Source organism: Patella vulgata, chromosome 1 (assembly GCF_932274485.2).
Source record: "Patella vulgata chromosome 1, xgPatVulg1.2, whole genome shotgun sequence".
Classification (NCBI taxonomy): Eukaryota; Metazoa; Mollusca; class Gastropoda; family Patellidae; genus Patella; species Patella vulgata.
The window spans coordinates 22,410,643-22,431,602 of NC_065879.2; the positions used below are offsets into that span (position 1 = coordinate 22,410,643).

The 20,960-nt window shown below is 35.7% G+C and overlaps 1 protein-coding gene across 2 annotated transcripts in view; it reads right to left on the bottom strand.

The window, feature by feature from the left end:
* Positions 1-316: 316 nt before the first annotated feature.
* Positions 317-20,960, bottom strand: part of LOC126825210 (involucrin) — a 38,075-nt gene continuing 17,431 nt past the window's right edge. The window contains exons 1-3 of one of the 2 annotated variants that reach the window (XM_050554782.1): positions 14,988-15,001; positions 10,913-10,973; positions 317-3,291 (exon numbers count right to left, since the gene is read on the bottom strand). In XM_050554782.1, the coding sequence (XP_050410739.1) occupies positions 1,458-3,291; positions 10,913-10,959 (1,881 nt within the window). In that variant the 5' untranslated portion in view covers positions 10,960-10,973; positions 14,988-15,001 and the 3' untranslated portion in view covers positions 317-1,457. Of the gene's footprint in view, positions 3,292-10,912; positions 10,974-14,987; positions 15,002-20,960 lie in introns of those variants that run through there. The other variant, XM_050554773.2, reaches the window with a different exon arrangement.

Below are 20,960 nucleotides of genomic sequence, written 5' to 3' on the forward strand. Positions count from 1 at the left end.
CCACTCGACACAAACTGGGTCATTTCGGGACTAACATATGGTTTAATTTTATTTCAATAATATGCTTGCGCGCAGGCGACCCTACTCCTTGTCACATACAACCGGGGATTCGAAACTACGCCAGTTGACTCAATGACAGCCTTTATGATACAGCGCACACGTGCTAACCATTCTGCCATCCACACCCCACCCCACGATACTTGAGTCCTGTAAGCATGTTATCGAGTAGTTTTCCCCGGACATCTCCAAACCTCTGCACGCCACAAATCTTTAGCATCTCCTGAACCTCATATTTATTTAAAAAATAATAACAATGTTACACGTTCAAATTCAACATTTATTGCGTTCAAATAAACAATAAATCAATAAAATATCAATAAAGTTTTATATAACTGAAAGTACATTCAATTGTTATTATGATATTTGGAGCATTATACATCGACAACCATCATTGAAGTGTTATTTTAGCTGATGTAGGAGCTCAGCAATACTCAGCATTTGATTCTGGAGATTTCTTTGACGTCCAGCTTTGTAGACAAAGGGAGATAATTGATTAAAGGTAGGTAGACTGAAGCAGATCACGGCTTATTGACTTCAGCATTTAATTCATAATCTTATATCAGTAGAACCGACTTTGTCATTTTCTACAAAAAATAGTTAATGAGAAAAAGACTAGAAGAGTTGTACGAAACAGTATCAAGTATGGCAGTAAAACATTAAATTCTAAAATGGTGTTCTCACGCCTGACGCATATTAATGTCCTTTTAATTATTGATCTTAAACACTCGAATATTTCCAATCAAACAGGGGCTGAAAGCTTCAACAAGTTTTCATCGGAGCTGTTTGTCAGTCAGTTAAAGCAATGTTTGGCCTGTAACTTGAAGCGATCTGCCCACCTGTTCGAAAGTCTCAATTCTATAACAAACGAAAACAAATACAATATTTACATCAAAATAATAATCATAATTAAACGAGTATGGCACAAAATTAACCAAAATTTCACTTAAATATAATTAAACAAGGGAATAAATTACCAAGTAAGTAATGTTTCTGTAGTTTTAGATAATGTACAAAATGGTCACGTCCGTAAAATACATCCCACTTTGTAAATAATCTAGACATGACGTTATAAGTCCATAAATGGAAAGTTAAATGTTCTCAATTTTTAAATGATCAATGGCGTATTAATTTATAAGATTTTATGTAATATAAACAATTTATCGCTAATATTTATTCTATATAGTTTCAACAAAGCGTTCATAGTAATTTTTTATTGAAAAAATAGAGTTAAATATCCAAAAGAACGTTATTCAGGCTTGAAAATAGAAAGTAGAAAAAATCATTTCCTTATAGTTTGCACATTTCTTCGAATTTTTCGAGACTGGTTCAGCTGACACGAGTGTGTATTTTATTTTATAAAAAATAATATGTCTCCGAGACTTGGATCACCATTCATGTTATCGGATAAGAAGATGGTTTGCAATAGAATCTACGAATCGCCGTTGGATCAAATGTTTATAAATATTTTCTTGGTATGGTGTTGGTGATGATCGCTTCAAGAGGCTGTTCGCAATGTTGTCAATGTATCTCTTGTGACCGAAACCATAGTTGTTCCTGTAGTTGTTCCAGTTACTAAATCTTTCGTTTCTTCGGTAGCGTGACGAATTGTACAGAGAACGTCTTCGGCGCATTCTTGGTTCCACTGAGCTGTTGTTGTCAATAGCTTGCGCGTCCTTCATGGTCTTCATGTTTGCTCTTTTGAAAATTTCACCCGCGATATTGTCAAGATGTCTTTTAGTAAACAGACTTCCGGTGATGTGGTCAAACTGCCTTTTCTTAAAAAGATCACTAGCCAGCGAGTCCAAATGACGTTTTCTAATAAGATCACTAGCAATAGATTCTAAATGTCGTTTATTTCCGTTTAATCTATTTAGCAGTTCATCGGCAATTGGATCCATTGAGCTTTTTTGAACCAATTCAACATCACTTCTCTTGAACAGATCATTTGCTATGGAATCCATTGGTCGTTTTGCGAATAAATCTCCGGCGATAGAATCTAAATGTCGCTTTGATGACCGATCGCGCTTAAATAGGTCGCTGGCAATAGAATCCATATGACGTTTTGCAAAAAGGTCTCCTGCAATTGAATCAAGATGGCGCTTATCATAATCTTGTCTCTTAAAAAGATCACTGGCTATTGAGTCCATATGGCGCCTCTTAATGTCTTGACGCTTAAATAGATCGCTCGCTATTGAATCCATGTGACGTTTTTCACCATCTTGTCGCTTAAATAAATCACTCGCTATCGAATCCATGTGACGCTTTTCACCATCTTGACGCTTAAACAGATCACTTGCTATCGAATCCATGTGACGTTTTTCACCATCTTGTCGCTTAAACAGATCACTCGCAATAGAATCCATATGGCGCTTTTCACCACCCTGGCGCTTAAATAAATCACTTGCAATAGAATCCATATGACGCTTTTCACCATCTTGACGCTTAAATAAATCACTTGCAATAGAATCCATGTGACGTTTTTCAGCTTCGTGATGCTCGCTCGAAATGGATTCAATTTGATTATTTTGGCGTTTAAACAGATCGCTTGCAATTGAATCCATATGACGCTTTTCACCATCTTGGCGCTTAAATAAATCACTTGCAATAGAATCCATGTGACGTTTTTCAGAATCGTGATGCTCGCTCGAAATGGATTCAATCTGATTATTTTGACGTTTAAACAGATCACTTGCAATCGAATCCATGTGACGCTTTTGATCGTCCTGACGTTTAAATAAATCACTTGCAATCGAATCCATATGCCGTTTTTCGCCACCCTGGCGCTTAAATAAATCACTGGCAATCGAATCCATGTGACGTTTCTCGCCATCTTGTCGCTTAAATAGATCACTGGCTATAGAATCCATGTGACGTTTTTCGGCACCAGTGCCCTGGCGCTTAAACAGATCACTGGCAATTGAATCCATGTGGCGCTTTTCAGCTTCTTGGCGTTTAAATAGGTCACTTGCTATAGAATCCATGTGACGTTTATCGGCTTCTTGGCGCTTAAATAAGTCACTTGCAATAGAATCCATGTGACGCTTCTCGCCATCGTGTTCATCAAATAAATCACTTCCTGTAGAATCCACATGCTGCTTGTCCCCAGAACGTAGTTCATCATTTTCTTTAAAACCACCGAACCGGTCTTCGTAAGGATGTTTTAGCCATTCTTCTTGTTCAGTGGGGTTATCTTCCGATAGTTTAGTGTTACCGGCTTTTGAATCAGGAAATCTGTAAAGATATAAAATATATTTGTGTTAGAATCAGCTTTAGAATGATTTCGAATCTTTTTTTCCTTCAACACCTTTCTAATGGCGAATATAGATAAACGCTGGGCTATCAAGAAAGTTTCCTAGTAAATAATGGCGTTATTGTCACGTGCGCCTTTCCTCGCTGCTTGTGAAAGGTAGGAAATCATACACATAACAACAAAATGATTAGTAAAAAATCATATATTTCCAAAGTTGTACCTTCTAGAATAATAGTTATTATTAACTATTGCCACTCTTGATAGCAATTATGAGCTAATGTGTTTATTATACTAAAACACCATTTTATCATTATAGCAGGGCAGCAACGGTCGCGGGCCTAAAACATATCATAACTTTTAATGCAGGAATATGTGATGAGTTTAGTTCCTCTACACAATACTGCTAATTATGTACGAAATTTGAATATAGAAGGTTACACTGCATACAAATTAAAAAAATGATTTTCAAGACTGGTCAAAAATAAACCTGACCCAGGGACATTATTATTAATTCTATTTTTAACCATCAAAAATATCAAATATTCAACCAGAGCTAAAGTTGATCAGGATTAGATTACCCTATTTCTGTAGGGGCAGATCAAATCTCTTAAATTCTTTACGCGATATTTTTGGACAAGCGTGATCACCAGCAAGGTAATGAAACTGCCTCAAATTTTATGCATTAGTGTTAAAAGAATATATGCATTGATCAACCCAAATTATATTGTTTGTTTTTCTATGTATTTAGTTTAAGATATGCATTATTTTCAATATCAAAGTTAATTGGATGTGGGAGCGGAGAAGGGGTAGGAATGTACGGTGGTTCAGTCTGTAGCGCGCTAGTTGACTAACCAAGAGTTCCTGTGTTAGAACTTGGTGATGGCCGATAAAGTACCCCGAGATTTGTCAGCTGATTTTCGCTTGCCTGTGTTACAGGACGGAGGGTGTGGCAGGAAACACCATCTAGTTGTTCGGAAGTTACGAAAACACAGGTCCCGTGTCAGGTTGGCATGCACGTAAAAGAAGCCTTGGCAGATGTAATTAGACGAAGAGTTGACCAAAACGCCGCTGTCCGGACAAACGTTACCCCAAAGCATAAAGCAGGAAGTAAATCCGGTTGGTGCAGAAAAGGAGGACGGTAAACCCATTTCATTTCTTTACATTTCCTGGTTGGAGCTGTGAATATTTAAACTCATTATCAGATACTAGATATGACGGTGGAATTTTTTAATAATAATTCTAAGAATTTAAAATAAAGCGGGTTAATAGGTCATAAACCAAATAAATTAAACCACAGACACATGCTAACATGTTTTATATACAATTAGTATTCTCGGTGAAATTTTCGAGACTAGATAAATCTAATAATGATGTGAGGGAGTTTTCGTAATTTAATTATCTTTTTTAAAAGCTCGAACATATTTTACCCCATAAATTGATATAAAACTTTTGTTGATGTTAATACCAAACTAAGTTCGTATAGTAAAGCAAGATTCACTTTGACATCAATCGAATGAAATTCGGCGTTTATCGGAAAGTAATTTACTCGTTCGGCGACTGTTACACGTAAAAACAGGTACATTCCATTTGATCATCACTTAGCGACGTATTAGACGATTTGATCACTTCAAACAACGATTGGCGAATTCCAGGAGAGATTATAAAGAAGACGACAAAATAAATGTCATTAGATCGAAAGACAATATCAGTCGGTTTAACAGTGATTTGGTTCGAATCATTCAAGTATGTTGTTCGACCTAAAGCCCCATTCCCATTGGCAACAAATGATTCAAGTATCACTGGATCGAGTGACTCACACTAGACCAAGCACAATTTGAATTGTTCATGTTACATATTAATTCATTCTATTCAACTAAATTGTCATTAGATTCTGGTGATCAAATAAAAAAAAATGACGAAGATCCCCAAAGCAATAAAGCCTTTTTAAAGGACAAAAATTTTAGATCTTGAAAACACTGAGTTATAACTGTTTGGAATAAAATAATTTTTTCTTGACTGGTTAATATCAGACACTTTTGAATAGTTTATTTATGTATAAATATTCCGGCAGACATGTGGGTGTTGGTGAGACGTTCAACTCCAGTTATTTCTGTTCGAATTTATAATAATGTACATAGAATTAGGGTTTAATGGTCTACCTTTCTGCACAAACCGGGTTAATAATGATGGACATTTCCGATAAAGTCGTTTACACCTGATTAATCCGGGTTTTTTTTTTATTATGATTTTATCATTTGTGAATCAGCCATTATTAATTACTTCTGGATTGTCTTATAGGATATACTTTTCTTTGTTCATTAAAAATGACACGCGAAACCGTAGAATACATGACTCATGTACTGATTTCAACATGTCCATATAAATATATCTTAAATATTGGATATTAGAATCCCATATATTCACGGCAAGAACGTCAATATTAATTGAAATGGACCATTATGGAATTTAATTTTAATTTCTGTTTTTAATTTCGAATTTTATGGAAAATATTGAGTTACCGGTTTAGCTCCTTTAAGTAACAAATGAAGGTCGGATTTAAGAAGACAATGCGTTTTAATTCCAACAAGCAGAAAATCTAATTGACAAACAAAACAGACAAATAAACCCCGGTGGCTAATACACATGAATGGCATATTATTATGAATAATCACATATTCAATCCATTACTACAAAAAAATCAATGTATTAAAGACCAGCAGGACGATGACATTAGTTGTAAACAAGCACCACAATAAATCAGATCTATATTAAAAAGCATGATTGGTTTTAACATAATGCAAAACCGTAATTGATGTTCGCGGTTTCATAAAAGCTTGTCACATAAGAAATCCGCAAAGTGAATTCGTATTATATTAATTATGAACGCCAAATGATTCCTACCAATTATATTTCAAAACATTTGGCATGCTCGCACGATATTTAAATAAAAAAACAATTAAGGAATGGGATGGCGTGTAAATGTCTCGTCGACACTCCAGTGGGTTTCTTTTTATGTCTATTACGTGTGAAATCGGGGTTGTTCGGTACTGTTCTTCGAATTTCAACTGCCAAAGGATCTTTTGTATCAATTCGTACGCATCACCTAGCTTGCTGAAAATTCCGCGATGAAGTCAGAATGGAACATACTCGCAGCAGGAGAATGCCGGCGACACGAGATTTCCTGTTGATGAATAAACTGCTAGTTTGTAGGTAGCAAATGTGCTGGATTTTATTACGGCAGGAAAATACCATTTAAAATCAGCTCGTAATTCGCACGTGCAAAAATGTCACTCGTCGATTCCAACTTGTGTAAGAAACACATTAGCCGTAGTAGCGTCCAATAAAAAGATTACATCCCCACAAAAATGTCGTAAAGTTGAGTGTTTAGCACACTAAATATATTTCCCCGGGTATTTTGTATATAATCTCTAATCAATGGTTATTTAATTGGCATTTCAAATCTCAATGGAATACATCTTTAGCTAATCGTCAACTTTCCATCATATTAAATACAAAGTTTCATCGACGCAGAACAGGAAAGAAAGGCAAATAAATTATAGTATTTTGTCACGTAGCGTAAAGCTCTTCTCTTTATTATGAAATTATTAAGGTTTTCACAAGTAATTTGATCTGTAACTAAGCACCTTATAAATACCTGATAATGAAGCACTTAATCTTCCTTAATTGACGCAATAATGTAGCATATTGAGTCGTACTTAATACGCTCTTCACTCAGTGGTGGAACTGGAATTTCTTTTTATACAGGGAAACAGTATAATGTGCATCATAGGTCCAATAGTTTTATTAACAGAAACAATAAATACAACCTGTTATAGCATCTGCACATCACAGTCGTCGTAATTGTGCCTAACAGATAACAGACACATAGCTGGGGAGTCAGACCTGCTCAAAGGGATTCACCCCCAATGCCGCCTACCCTCCCATTGCCAGTGTTTTCTTCCCGTTCGACCAATAATCTCTCAATTTAATAATGTAAATGAAGTGGGGTTTAACGGCCTACTTTTCGGCATCGACCACCGGGCGGTATACCATATACCATGAGAAAAATGTCGTCCGGACCATGACGCTACGGTCTACTATCATGGGATCTTTAATGTGCTGTCAACAGTATGCACGGAGCCTCTGTTTGTCACCCCATCTGAAAAACTGGTCACTTTCCTTGTCAGGTCATTCATCCTGTTATACACTGACTACGAGAAATCCGACTGGACAATCGTGAGGAACACAAAGATCTCAGCCAACACCGGGATGGAACCCGGGGCCGTATGATTAATGAACATCCGGCTTAGTGACTGAGCTCCCAATTGATTTTATGTATCATTGTAAACACAATGTACTTTAATAAATGCACCCCCGTGTCCACCGACCCCTTGTCAATATCTTCAAATATTCCAGGAACAGATAATACTAACAGTACAGAAGCTGGTTCAATGTGACCTTTCAACAAGGGTACACGCGATACGTCCAGGGCTAATTAGGCGTTCTAATTCCAGAGGAAATCCGATTATTTCTGATTACTTTTATTGATGTCATTAGTAATTACAGGTAGCGTATGTCTACTGTTTTGCCTCAAAACGTCATCGATTTCTGTGTAGAATTCATTGGAGTAGATATGAAACTTTTACACTTAAGTCTGTGACCAGCCTACATGAACTCAATCTGATTAATATATACAGATCTATATTTCGTTTCGTTTTTTATACTTTCGATAGCCTACACTACATGAAGATCTGGCCGGTTTTACTGGAAGAACGCGTCAGATACTGATTAATCAATCAGCGTTGATGTTTCTAAGTCAAGAGCTCACCGTAACAGATTGTTTCATTGGCTAATCCCTCACTTCAACCGAAACAACTTTGTCATATCCTAGTGTAGTAAAGACAAGTAAAACGAAATTTTGAACTATAAAAAACGAAACGAAATAGGATCTGTGTTTTAATCAGATTGACGTGAACTGATACCTTAACACTGATAATAGTAATATAGACTTAAAGAATAAGACCCAGATATATTTTAGTAAAACAAATAAGACATTATTAATTAATTATCCGTTGTCCCGTACAGTCTAAAGCTCTGTGGTAATTTTTGACCGACATACAAACTTTCGATTGGGCCGTTTGATCACACGTAAATGTTGTTTAAAACGCACTGATCTTGTAGACAAAATATGACGAATATGAGATGCAAATCGCCGCATTGGAAAAATTACATTGATTTATTACAAAGTTTCTTAGCTATGAAATTTGCGATATAATGCTGTAAATAATATTCCAGCAATAGCCAATCTTGGCTCTTTCTTTTCAGTGCATTACATAACTTTTATTTTTCTCAGTGATATTTAAGATTAAAACAAAATGCCACCCAGCATCCGAGTAACTGTGTTTTTCAGCTGACGAACTTTTCCGAAATTACGTAGAGATATACAAATGATATTTCCAAATTACTCAAATATCCTGCTGTCTTTATATGAAATGGGTTACTGTATCAGTAAGGGACTTTAAAACTGAACGGATGATCGGAAATCCCCAGAAACGGCACTAATTTAGTTGTTACTTTTACTCTAACCCAGACCGATGAACATACGCTATTATTGGCTGGGCCATGATCTAACAAAAGACGAATACTACATCGACAGATGTTAATATCAGAATGATACGAGACGAAAACTAGCTTAGATGTCACCATGGTTTTCACGACGAGGATTGTAATGAAGAATTAAGGAAGGAATCATTCAAAGTGCTAGTAATTACTTTGGAATGAAATAAAACGAATGAACAATAAAGGACACAGTAATACCAGAAAGCTTTGCGACTTATGTTAAATTCTTTCTAACCCTCCCATAAAGATTATCTTTGTTCTAACTATTCATAATGGCAGATGTCCTTTAAAGTTTGTTCATCTCGCCCATAAAAGTAATCAGGATGGGGATGAAAGTAAAATCAATGTTGAGAATTTAATGGTGGAGGGTTTATTTTCTAAGACTGGCATTAATCTTTTCTTCTATTGTTTTATACAACACATTGATTCGAACAAGTACAAATGTCGGTTGTAGTATCAAGCACAAAGAGAATCGCACATATTTCTTTCTCTTTTTAGCTTTAAGGAGAAATTGTTTTTGCTTCAAGGAATGTTTTTTATAATTATATATACGAAACCTGGGGACATTCCGGAAATAAATAACTAATAAATATGTCAAAAAGTTTAGAATTTTGTATCGTTAAAATATGCTATGATGTTTACACTACACTTTCAATGGCGTACAGCACAACACTTTTACATTTTAACTAGACTTATCTAACTACCCGTGCAAGTATTTTTGAATAAAAGGTACTATTTATCTTAAAATTAATATGCGTGGAAATATATGAAAGGTAAAATTAACGTTACGGATTTTACAGGATTTCTAATATCAATTGCCTAACTCGCACATAGCATGGAATTTCCAAACATTTATCCACCTTGACTGTGCTTAGAGGATATCATTATGCGAATGTCTTTTATGTTTATTTAGACTAAATATTTTAAGATTCTCCGACACAATTAGAAAATTAAATCTTGCAAAATATATGAACTAGGCTACAGTAATATAATCCACATTGTGGAACGGTTACTCAGTACAAGTTAACGGTAGTCTAATAATGTCTGATTGTAAGATTTGATGCTAATCAAGATATGTAAGATAATGACAAATCGTCTACAACAAATGGAATATAAAGTGTAAGTGAACATGTTGATGAACTGGGCCAGAACACAATCATTAAACAAATTTACTAATCATTTAGATTGCAGAATAAACAACCTGCCTCTAATCAATCAGACAGTTTACTGGTGTTTCCGGTGTGGGGAGAAATATAATCAGCAATTATGATCTGTGGACAACTGAAGACATCAGATGAAACGATCGACGTTTTACTAGAAATCCGAGCCATTTCAAGACATGTATTTTGCCCAAACTTAGTTAATATTACATAAAGTAGTGCCATTATGGACAAAGTAAACTATCTTAGATAGAACTAATTTCTTCGCATTGAACGGTTCCTCAAGTGAAATTCACAATACCCCACGAAAATTGAAAATAAAAATACAAGAAAGGATATGATTATACACAAAGTTGAATCACCATCATAGGGGAAGTTTTATTCAACAGATGGAATGACATTAGGTAAATAAATACATAGCTTAAATTGTTTTGCTGTTTTTTTTACAGTAAAGAAATAATAGGTTATCAGTTAGATCCGTCGCTCCTAACGTTTTTGTTTCAAATTGAATTAATGACCCCCAATATTTCAAAATCTATGGTAAATGTACTCTGTTTCTAAATTATTAAACAAATTAGTTTCATTGTTGCCACAAAAGGTGGATAAATCATTCCTATATGAATCATAAGAAGAGTCTTCTACCATACGAGTAAGTTGATATACATTATATTGACAAGGTGTTCCGTTAATTCCATCTTCATTAGTTGATTAGAAAGTCTTTCATCTATGCAAGACACGAATTCTATCCCTATGACGTAGTGTTTAGCTAGGCTCTCCAGTTTCCTTTCACTGACAACAATTATGATTAGTTTTATGTTCTTACCTTGTAATAGCGATGAATAAAAAGATAATGTTCATATTGGTCTTCATACTGGTACCTGAAACTGTTTAAAAAAAAAACAAACATTAACTTTAGTAACAGAGACATTGCACTTAGTCAAAGGAATCGTAAAAGAACAAAGCACACTTTTCATATCTGAGCTTTTGATGTAATGGTTCATGTCGATCATACTCGAATTGACTGAACTTTAGGTACCGGCCAAGAACATACACAAGATTAAAATTATGTATGTGTGTAACCATTTCCTTTTTCAGAACGTTGTCTCGGGAAATATTCTGACGTACTTCATTACACGAGTAGAGTGGAGGGGGGGGGGGGGCAGTGGAGTTAAGCGCTTTAGATGATAAGGCAAAGGCGAATCACTTCAGGTTGATTAGAACGACCGTGTCCGTCTCTTTATGCATCGTCCATATACCTCACGTGAAAAATAGCATTCTATCAACTATAATTGTTGGTCATTATCTTTAAAATGTATATAAACAGACTATACATTAGAACTATAAGTTGTGACAATTCCATGATAATATATACTTCAAGAGCACAATATAGTGTAGCTGTTTAGTTCTTGTTCTGTATCTTAATAAGATATTGGTAAAGTATGAAACGTAGGGTGTGGAAATAAAACAATAGACGATGCCAACACAATCAGGAACTGTTCCTCAAGAGGATAGTTTTTAAGGTATTGTTCTGTGCTTTTTTTTTATCTCAATAAGATAATGGGTATTCTTCCTAACTAATCCTACACGAGTGTTCTTTTTTCATATTATAAAATACTAATATTGATTAAGAATGAAAGGGTTATGATCAATATTCGTATGCGACCATCACAGTGATCTTAGCGTAAATTGCACTTCATCGTAGTTAAAATAGTATCTATTAGAAATAATATTTTACGTCCGAAACAGCTTTTTTATACCCTGGAATGGAACAATAAAACGCTGTTTAATATCGCTATATATTAAATTACATATTATGAATACTTGAACATGATTCTTTTAAATCATGTTCAGTGTCTATACAGAGAATATACAGTGCACTCTGTCACATCCGACATCGTACGGGGTCGTTACAATATGTCGGATTACGCAGAGTATCGGAATACCCAGTTTTCTCAAAACCGGAAAAATTGTAACTTCGAAAACCGGAAGTATTATTATAATGTAGCTTCGAAAATAGAACTTCGAATCATCAGAATGCTATTCCCTTTAAAAATGATAAACCTTTCTGTACATTCAAAATTTTATTGCAATACTTTTTATTTCATTTAACATGCGTAGGCATTTTGAATAGGTCAAGTCTGTCGTTAATTTATCTTCTTCGCCGTCTTCAGTTGATCGCACTATTGTCTTTGCTATCACGTGTTCATTGAAAATGGGCGTACTCGATTGAACGTTCCGGAATTGAATTCTCTCAATCCCAAAAATATTGACAATCGAGTGAAAATGGGTACTTCGGGCTACAACGCATGCGTCGACTGGATATATAAGTATCTCATCCAACCATGCAGCCGAAACCTGTTCGTCGTGTTTAATTACGTCACAATTCTACTCACACCACCTCCGTCATCGGGACTGACAGAACTGTGACAGGACTGAATTCCGCGTCACTCGATTGCAATTCTGTCAATTTGGGACGTTCCGGACTGTGAATCGAGCATCGTCACACGGTTCGAAGACATCCGTAGGGTGACCAAACTTATAGGTTATCCAGGTTCAATCGGCATGCGCAACGAATGTTTCCAACGGGTGCTAGGAATATTTTTACGACTGTGAATTCGGGGAAAAATTCGTGTATTAGTAATTTAATGTAAATATACTACAAACATACGTCCATTACATGTAAGAATACTTTCATTTTGGTCTTTGTTTTTATAAATCTAGAATTAATTTACTTTAAAGTCCAGTATATTAGTAATCTTCCAAGGTTAGACAAATAGAGATAATCCGGTTATTAAGACAAGTTTATACACAGATAATTAATGTGTTCATGTTACAAGTATTGTGGTCATCATAAACAACATTAAGTATTCGTTATTGTGAGACTTCATTACGTTCTCCCGTTTATTGCGAAACACGGCTTCGCTTTTATTGTTATCAGAATCTTAATATCTAGCATTAATTAAAAGCATAATATGGTCTATTACACGTTTACCGGGATAATAATCTGGCACCTTAATCGCGTATACTTACAGATACATTAATGTAAGATTTAATATTAATATAAGCCTTTGACTTGTTTTTGAACCCTTATACCCTTTGACAGTGTATGTATACAATATCCATCTTATTTGAATAAAATATTGTTAAAATCAATGTAAGATTTAGATAAACAGTTGACAGTTCTCGCTATAATAGTCAAAAACATAGATAATGAAAAGGGAATATGTTGAAAATTCCACTCAAATTATTTCATTCTAAGCGAAGCGAAGTTGTTACGATAATAAACAAAGTCTCGATTATCCATTTTTAAATTAAATCATTAACTACCATTCGTAATTAAATATGTTTAAACTCAAAACCGTCCGAAGTTAAAGAGAGTTGATTATGAGCCAGGTATGTAAATGTCTAACTAATAATTTATATAACATTTGAGGCCAAACGAAAGATCTGCATTAGGCAGATTTAGCTCTTGAATAATGCATCTTTAAATTAGAGAGAGAGAGAGAAATGGGGTTTAACGTCCACTCGACACAAACTAGGTCATTTCGGGACTAACATATGGTTTTTAATTTTATTTTAATAATTCGCTTGCGCGTAGGGGTCTTTAGCAGTGGGAGGAAACCGGAGGACCCGGAGAAAACCCACGAGGTTGGACAGGCGACCCTACTCCTTGTCACGTACAACCGGGGATTCGAAACCACGCCAGTCGACTCTATGACATACTTTATGATACAGCGCGCGCACGCTAACCATTCAGCCATCCAACCCCCCATCTTTAAATTAAGGTACCCGAAAGCAATAAAATCTGTTCTATGATTTCAACTTTCCGCAAATGAAAATTCCGAATCCTCAAAATATTTTAGTTGAAGGTTCCGAGAATAAAGCATTACTTCCAATATGATTAAAACAAAGATCTTATTTTAGCGGGTGCTATTAAAGGAGCTAAGTCGCTAATATTTGGGACCTAGAAATTGATACAAATTGTTCGCAACGCATAAAATAATGTAATATGAATGTATATAAACTGATTTACATCCAATCGTTTCCCTTTTTACTCTAACTTCAAATCAGTTATGTTCGGCGAAATACGCCAGAAGTCTCAATCGAATGGCAACCTCTAGCGCCTGCTTATTCCAGTCTACACCGATAGTATCTATTGTGCATGCTCCCCAGATAAGAATATGCCGTCACCGTTTGACGTGACTTGTGGATTATGTCTAGCTTCGTTCTTCTAGTCCCTTGTTACAAATGACGCTGAAACGCATTATGGTACACGATTTGTGTACCAATGGTAAAATGTTTATTTTGTCTTAAATATTGGATATCAGAAGCCCATCTTTTCCCCGTAAGATCACAACATCAATGTTGATTTAAAGTGACAAATAATTCGTGTTTTCAATGTCGAAGATTTTGGACGATATTGAGTTAGAGACTTAGCTACTTTAAACTTCAAAGATAACATAAAATTGATAAAGATGTATAATTAGATCTTAATGCAGCGTGGGTTGTCAACCAAAACAGATCTTGTTTCGCTTAGTTGTTGTGGACATCAAAAATAACATACGACTAGGACAAAGTATATATTTTTCTCATGCATTACATGGTATATTCTGACAAACATCAGAGTAAACTAAACCAATAGTTTCGTCAATTTACCACAAGAAATTACGTGTTAATGGGGGTGGGTGGTATGGGGTGTTCCGTAAGCACGCCTAAGTATCGCGCACGACACCTGGATGTGTAAATGGAAAGTACATCAAATTGTACACGTAGTTTATACATATACCCCTAAACAAATATCTAGTATGAACAAAAAATATCCACATTTAACAATTTCTATCCTGAATCACCATCGTAAAAAATGTCTGCAAATTAAAAAAAGATATTCCACGTCTTACCTCTCAGTACTGTATCACACAAAACGTTAGCTAGACTAGTACATTATTATAATCTTAAACTAAAAGAGAACAACAGTTTGTCTGGCCATCAAAGTAAAATAATTACATGTCAGTAATCCTTCTTATTTTGATAATCCCGCAAAAAGTCAGAGCATCAAAGATAACCAGGCGTTAAAGGCTGTTATTATCAAAGTCACGACAAGTTAGATCATGCGCATATATTTTAAAAGTCTCAAATATTATTTTTTTAAGGTAAAGACTGTTATTATCATGTAATTTAACAGATATGAGTATAAATGAAATGAAATGAAATTGGGTTTAACGTCCTACTGTTCTGCTCCTATACTGGGCTAATGAAGACGGGCATACGCCATACAGTGTGCGATGAGGAAAATTTTGCCCGGGCAGCGGCACTATCGCCTACTCTTATATCGAATTCCAACTGCCAAGGGATCTTTTACGTGTATTCCAATGTATACACGGGACCTCGGTTTTTCGTCTCATCCGAAGGACTAGACAGCTGTTCTTGTCAGGCCCTCCGTTCTGCACCACTGACAAGGGGAAACCACGTCGGAAAATCGGATAAACTTTCTCGGCCAATGCAGGGATCGAACACCCCCACTCCAGGCTAGCGAGCCAGCGCCTTAACCACCTAGCCACCGTGGCTCCCAGACCATTTTAAAGAATGGACATGTTTGTATAGTCTAAAACAACAACAGAAACTTTAAAAGGAAATGCCTTAAGTTCAGAATCGATCGATTTGAATCATTTTGAAATAAAACCAAAATTGATTTAATAAAAGTATTTTTGATTGGCTGTGGTCTTAACCTCTATGCCGAGATTCTATAATAGAAGTGTTGCGACTTTAAAGGGATAAACCATCTATGTGATTCACAAATATTACAGGAAAGACTGTAATTAAGAATATCCGTTTAAAAACAAACCTACATAAACAACAGGCTGGAATTTTCGATTGTGTGTTCTTTTTTAAATGTGAAATTTGAAATATCGACTTCAACTAGCTGTGCTCAATCAATATAGCTGCAATAATCATAATCAAAATGTAGTTCAAGGAGCCATAGGTTACTGCTTTAATATTGACGAGTGAATTGGAATTCATTCGACCAAAAAACGATCAAAATATTATTCGATCTAACTATTTCACTAGATGTATTGACATTTTCGTTTGCCTTGGCATTGTTTTACAATGCGGTAAGTTGTTTATTGACTGATCAAAGGGCGAATTGGAATAACTATAACGTTAAAAGAAAACTTATCCGAAATGATTCGACGTCGATGTCATATATGAGAGCATTGACTTAGCTCTCGAAATATTTTGTTTTATATTAAAAACATGTCTGTTAACTCTTTTGATAATGAAAATTAATTCATGGCATTTCCTTCGTCCGGAGAACGTTCTTATAAATAGAATAATATTTTGCTTTGAAAAGTTTTGGTGTAATAGACGTCCTTCTGTAAATGAATAGCTTATTTCACAATGCTGACCCTAGACAAACTGGTTTGAATGACCATTCATATTTTGTAGCAACACCTGATACTAAGCTAGACAAAGCAATTCTTGAATAAATATGGTAGCACTTACATCATCCTTGTCTGTAATTAATATATCCTTTAAAACTTATAGTTAGAGTCGTGATTACTTCAATAAATTCGATTATATTTTATTGTTTGTTAATATAAAAGCTTTTCTGTAAAGGGAATAATGTGATTTTAAAATGTTCAAAAAGATGTTCTGACACGACCTACCATTCATATATTTTAACTGTTGATCTTAGGTTTCGAGGTCGTGACATTTTTTTTTTAGGAAATACGATTATCTGAAGTTTTTGTATACAACAGCACGAAACAAAAAGTTAGCTGTGTGAACATCTTAAATACACTGTCAATATACATATAATTTTAACAGTGTACGAAGTTATTTAGGTGTCCTAGAAACTGGAATAATTCCCAGCCTCACGCATGAAACAGGATACGCAGTAATGTCAATAATGAACCATTCTAATTAAAGTTCTAATTAGGCTTTACTTTTGTTCCCTTTTCGGTTTATTACATCAACACTTTGGTAGCTTTAACGGATAAGAAGTATGTGTTCAGTTGATCTGACTTGAGCCAAACAATGAACAGTCGCTTTAGATTAGATTTAACCAATCACAATGGTCACTGTTAAACTTCAAAGATAAACAAAACTAGATAAAGAAGTATAATTAGCTTTTCATGCAAAGCTAAATCTGCAATGCAATAAAATCAGATAAAATTTTATTTAGATTTAGAAATCAACGTGGCAGCGTTGTGTGTCCACGGATGCGTGTACAAACGTCTGCTGTGTCCTTTATCTATGGTTACCTGCACAAAAAAGGATTGTACGTCGAATTCCAGCTATCAAGACATCTTGTTCGGTCATTGTCCTCGTCAGTCACACAAACAATACTCCTGGCCTATTAGAACCGTACATGGAAAATCTCGGAGACAGTATATAAAAGAAAAGAAACACACTAGTACCACTCTCCTTAAACGACAATGAGTGTCTATAATTTGTCGAATAGGTTTTAAGGAAATTTGATTATACGACATGCCCTTCCATTTGGTATCAGCTTTCTCCTACGCATTATTAATGCATACCCGTAAATTACACTTGGATATATTCATTTGTCAATAAGCATACAGATGGATTCAAAAGGTTATTTAGCCATATTGGAGTTTTCTACATACATTTTGATAAAACAAAGTAGGGTTTTTTTTATGGGCTTCTGGCAAATTTGATCTCTTTTTGTAATACATTTAGCAATTTATATTCGGTGATTATGAAAGGTGTCATTTTTTCAAATTGCTGAGCGATAATGCCTCAAGGATCTTAATTGGTTTTCAAGTTTCATTTTCCCATTGTGAATTAACTGTAGTGAAATATTTTGCAATATCAACTGATTTCAACGGGTCTGTAATCGACCGAGTGTTTGTACAGTTAATGGCGGTGATATGTCGTTGGGCGAGTTCATGCTTAATTGTGTTTTTATAGCGCGAAAAACAAATTTTTCATTATTGAAATAATAGCTTGTTCCACGAATTATGATGCCATTTCTATATATCTACCATATAGCTTAAAACCGATGCCAGTAAAGGACTATATAATTTAATGCAATCGATATGGTTTCAATTTTATTTATTATTCGGTGAAAATATTCCCTAAATGTGGGAAAATATTTGATTGGCCATGAGACTGGACGTGGAACTTTGAATACATGTAGACACAATTAACCCAGTGCACAGTTGGGGTTAAATTTATGAAACAGGTATGACAAAAATAATGACAATTAGCCGTATTAGCGATACATCAATAAAATAACATTTGGCTACTTATTAGGTTCCTTTTCACTAATGGTTACTAAATAGAAAAGATACAAATGATTATCTGTTTATATACTTCAACTCAGGGCCACCTTATTGACCCAATAAGCACACAACAAATCATAGAAGCCATCATCAGAAATAAATGGAAAGAAACTAGCACGTCAATATGTAATCGTTAAATGTGAAATATAGGTAACCAGGATGGGGTTTTAACCAGACGGATGAATAAATCAAACATGAACACATAACACACTTGCTTTAAATACAGACGAACCATTAATCAACTTCAAAATATATAGTAAGGATCCTTATCAATTGAGTGTGTACTAGACTCTCGGCTAAAATGTCGCGGAATGTAATCCCGGCTTGTGTCGAGCAAAATCTTGTGGCATTTCAATGCTGACTCAACGCCAAGTCGTGTGTTACTTAATTGTTCGTGTTGGGCGTACTAAACGATGCATGGTGGCTTACTCTTATTTCGGTTCCAAGGGTTCTTTTACGAGCACGCCAACGTGTACATGGGACCTCTGGGTATCGTATCCATCCAGATGACTAGGCACGGATCTTTTTCAGACTCACCGTCCAACACCACAGACAAGGGTAAACCACGCTAGGAATTTCCTACCCCCTGGTTAGTGAGCCTGCGCTTTACTGAGTCGCCTTGGCTCCCAGTAATATATACAATAACTCATATCAGAGTATGTCTTAACGCCATTGTCCAGGTAAAAATATCCTCCCTGGCATATTACACGTTACCCAGTCATGGTGATCCCTCCCCACTCCATAACAGACCCACGCCCGAATCCGTCATGCTGTCTGACGTTAACGTTAGCATGACGCTCATTTACACTCCTCCAAACGCGAGCACGCCTATCGGTGAAATCCAGAGTAAATCTGGACTCATCTGAGAACATTACACGCGCCCATCGACGATTACTGCAATTTCTACACCATTGACGCCGGTTTGCCATGTGCTGGCGAGTTAATCGGGGCGCAACACGCGGTCGTCGCGCATGCAAATGGGCTGCATGTACCCGATTTCTAATCGTTTGAAGTGTAACTCGAATTCCTGTAACTTGGTACAAGTTTACAGAAAGCTGATTGGCCGTTTGTCCTTGATTTCGCAGGACATGTGTACGAATGTATCGATCCTGGGCTTGTGTAGTGATTCTAGGACGACCTGAACGAGGTCTATCATCAGCATTGTCTGTTTGTTGTTACCAGTTCCACAGTCTGCTGATCACAGACTGTGACACATTAAGCATGTTGGCTACTGCTCGCTGTGTATAACCCATTTGAAGCATGCCAATAACACGTAGACGTTCATCATGTTGAAGACGTTTCATTGCAAATTAAACGTAACACACTAAAGCAAAGATACGCTAAACAGTAAATCTTATGCAAGAACCGATAGGAAAGCAAACATGGATAGGATAAACCAGCAGTTTTCATCAGCCCTTCCTTGAAGTGTCAAATTTGACAATGTACCCCTCCCACGTATATGGCGCTATTGCGTGTCGCATGTGCAGCTCAGTGGTTCTGTTGGGGCGATAAGTTATTCATCTGTGAACATACTCTCAAATCATGTCAAATGTCCATGACTATTTATTATATCACAACCTGCATAGGTATTTGCATTTCAATATCCAGTTTTGACTAGATGTGTGCTTCTCCATTTTTTGAATTAAACCATTAAATGGCCGAAGCGTTCTAATCTACTTAAACTTGGAGGCATCTGATGGTATCGAGAGTTAATCATGGTATAGTCATATTCATAAAGGCCCCAAAAAGACCTACAAGTACAATAGGCATACTTAGCTCTTACATAATGCTTGTTTAAGATGAAAAAAATCTTAAATTCTCTATCTTGATAAAATAGACAGAAGCACACCCACTTTCAAATTAAAGGTTGGAGAAAACAAAAAACGTCAGAAATTCAAACTTGGCTATTTAAGTAATTATGCACGAGAATTCAAGTCCGTAACATATTGATTATTTTGTACATGGCATTAAAAGCAAAACAGCGTAGCAAGAGACTATATGCCGCTCAACATCCAACGACAATACCAGATTAAACAATACATATAAACTTCTGGTTATCTTATTTTTAATAGGACATATTAATTAGCTATCAATTCGGTAGCATTAGGTCCAGATACACTGTTATGCATTGTAAAAGGTCAGAAATAATACTACTAAGCCCCCTCTGCTGTTAAATAATGCTAGCAATAAAAGGCATTGTACTATAGGCGCAGCAGGTGGTTTGATTTATCATACGTCTTTGCTCGCCAATTACCAATTGCGTAATACATTTTTGAGCCATCAACTGCTGATATATTGTGGATAAGAATTGCTCTACTTTTACATACGTATTCTGAAGACTAAGTCTTTCATGCCATCTATTAAGTACCATCGAAGACTGTTGATCCAATGCTCCACAATCTGTCAACATGGCGACTATAGTATATGGGCCAAAAGCTCACATTGGAACTAATCAACTATAGACCCATAGCTATCATGTAAAAAAAGCAACTAAATTTAGACAAAATCCAGTTTTTCTTTTCTATACTAAAAAATGCGTGCTTATAAGATGAGCCGGTCTTAATG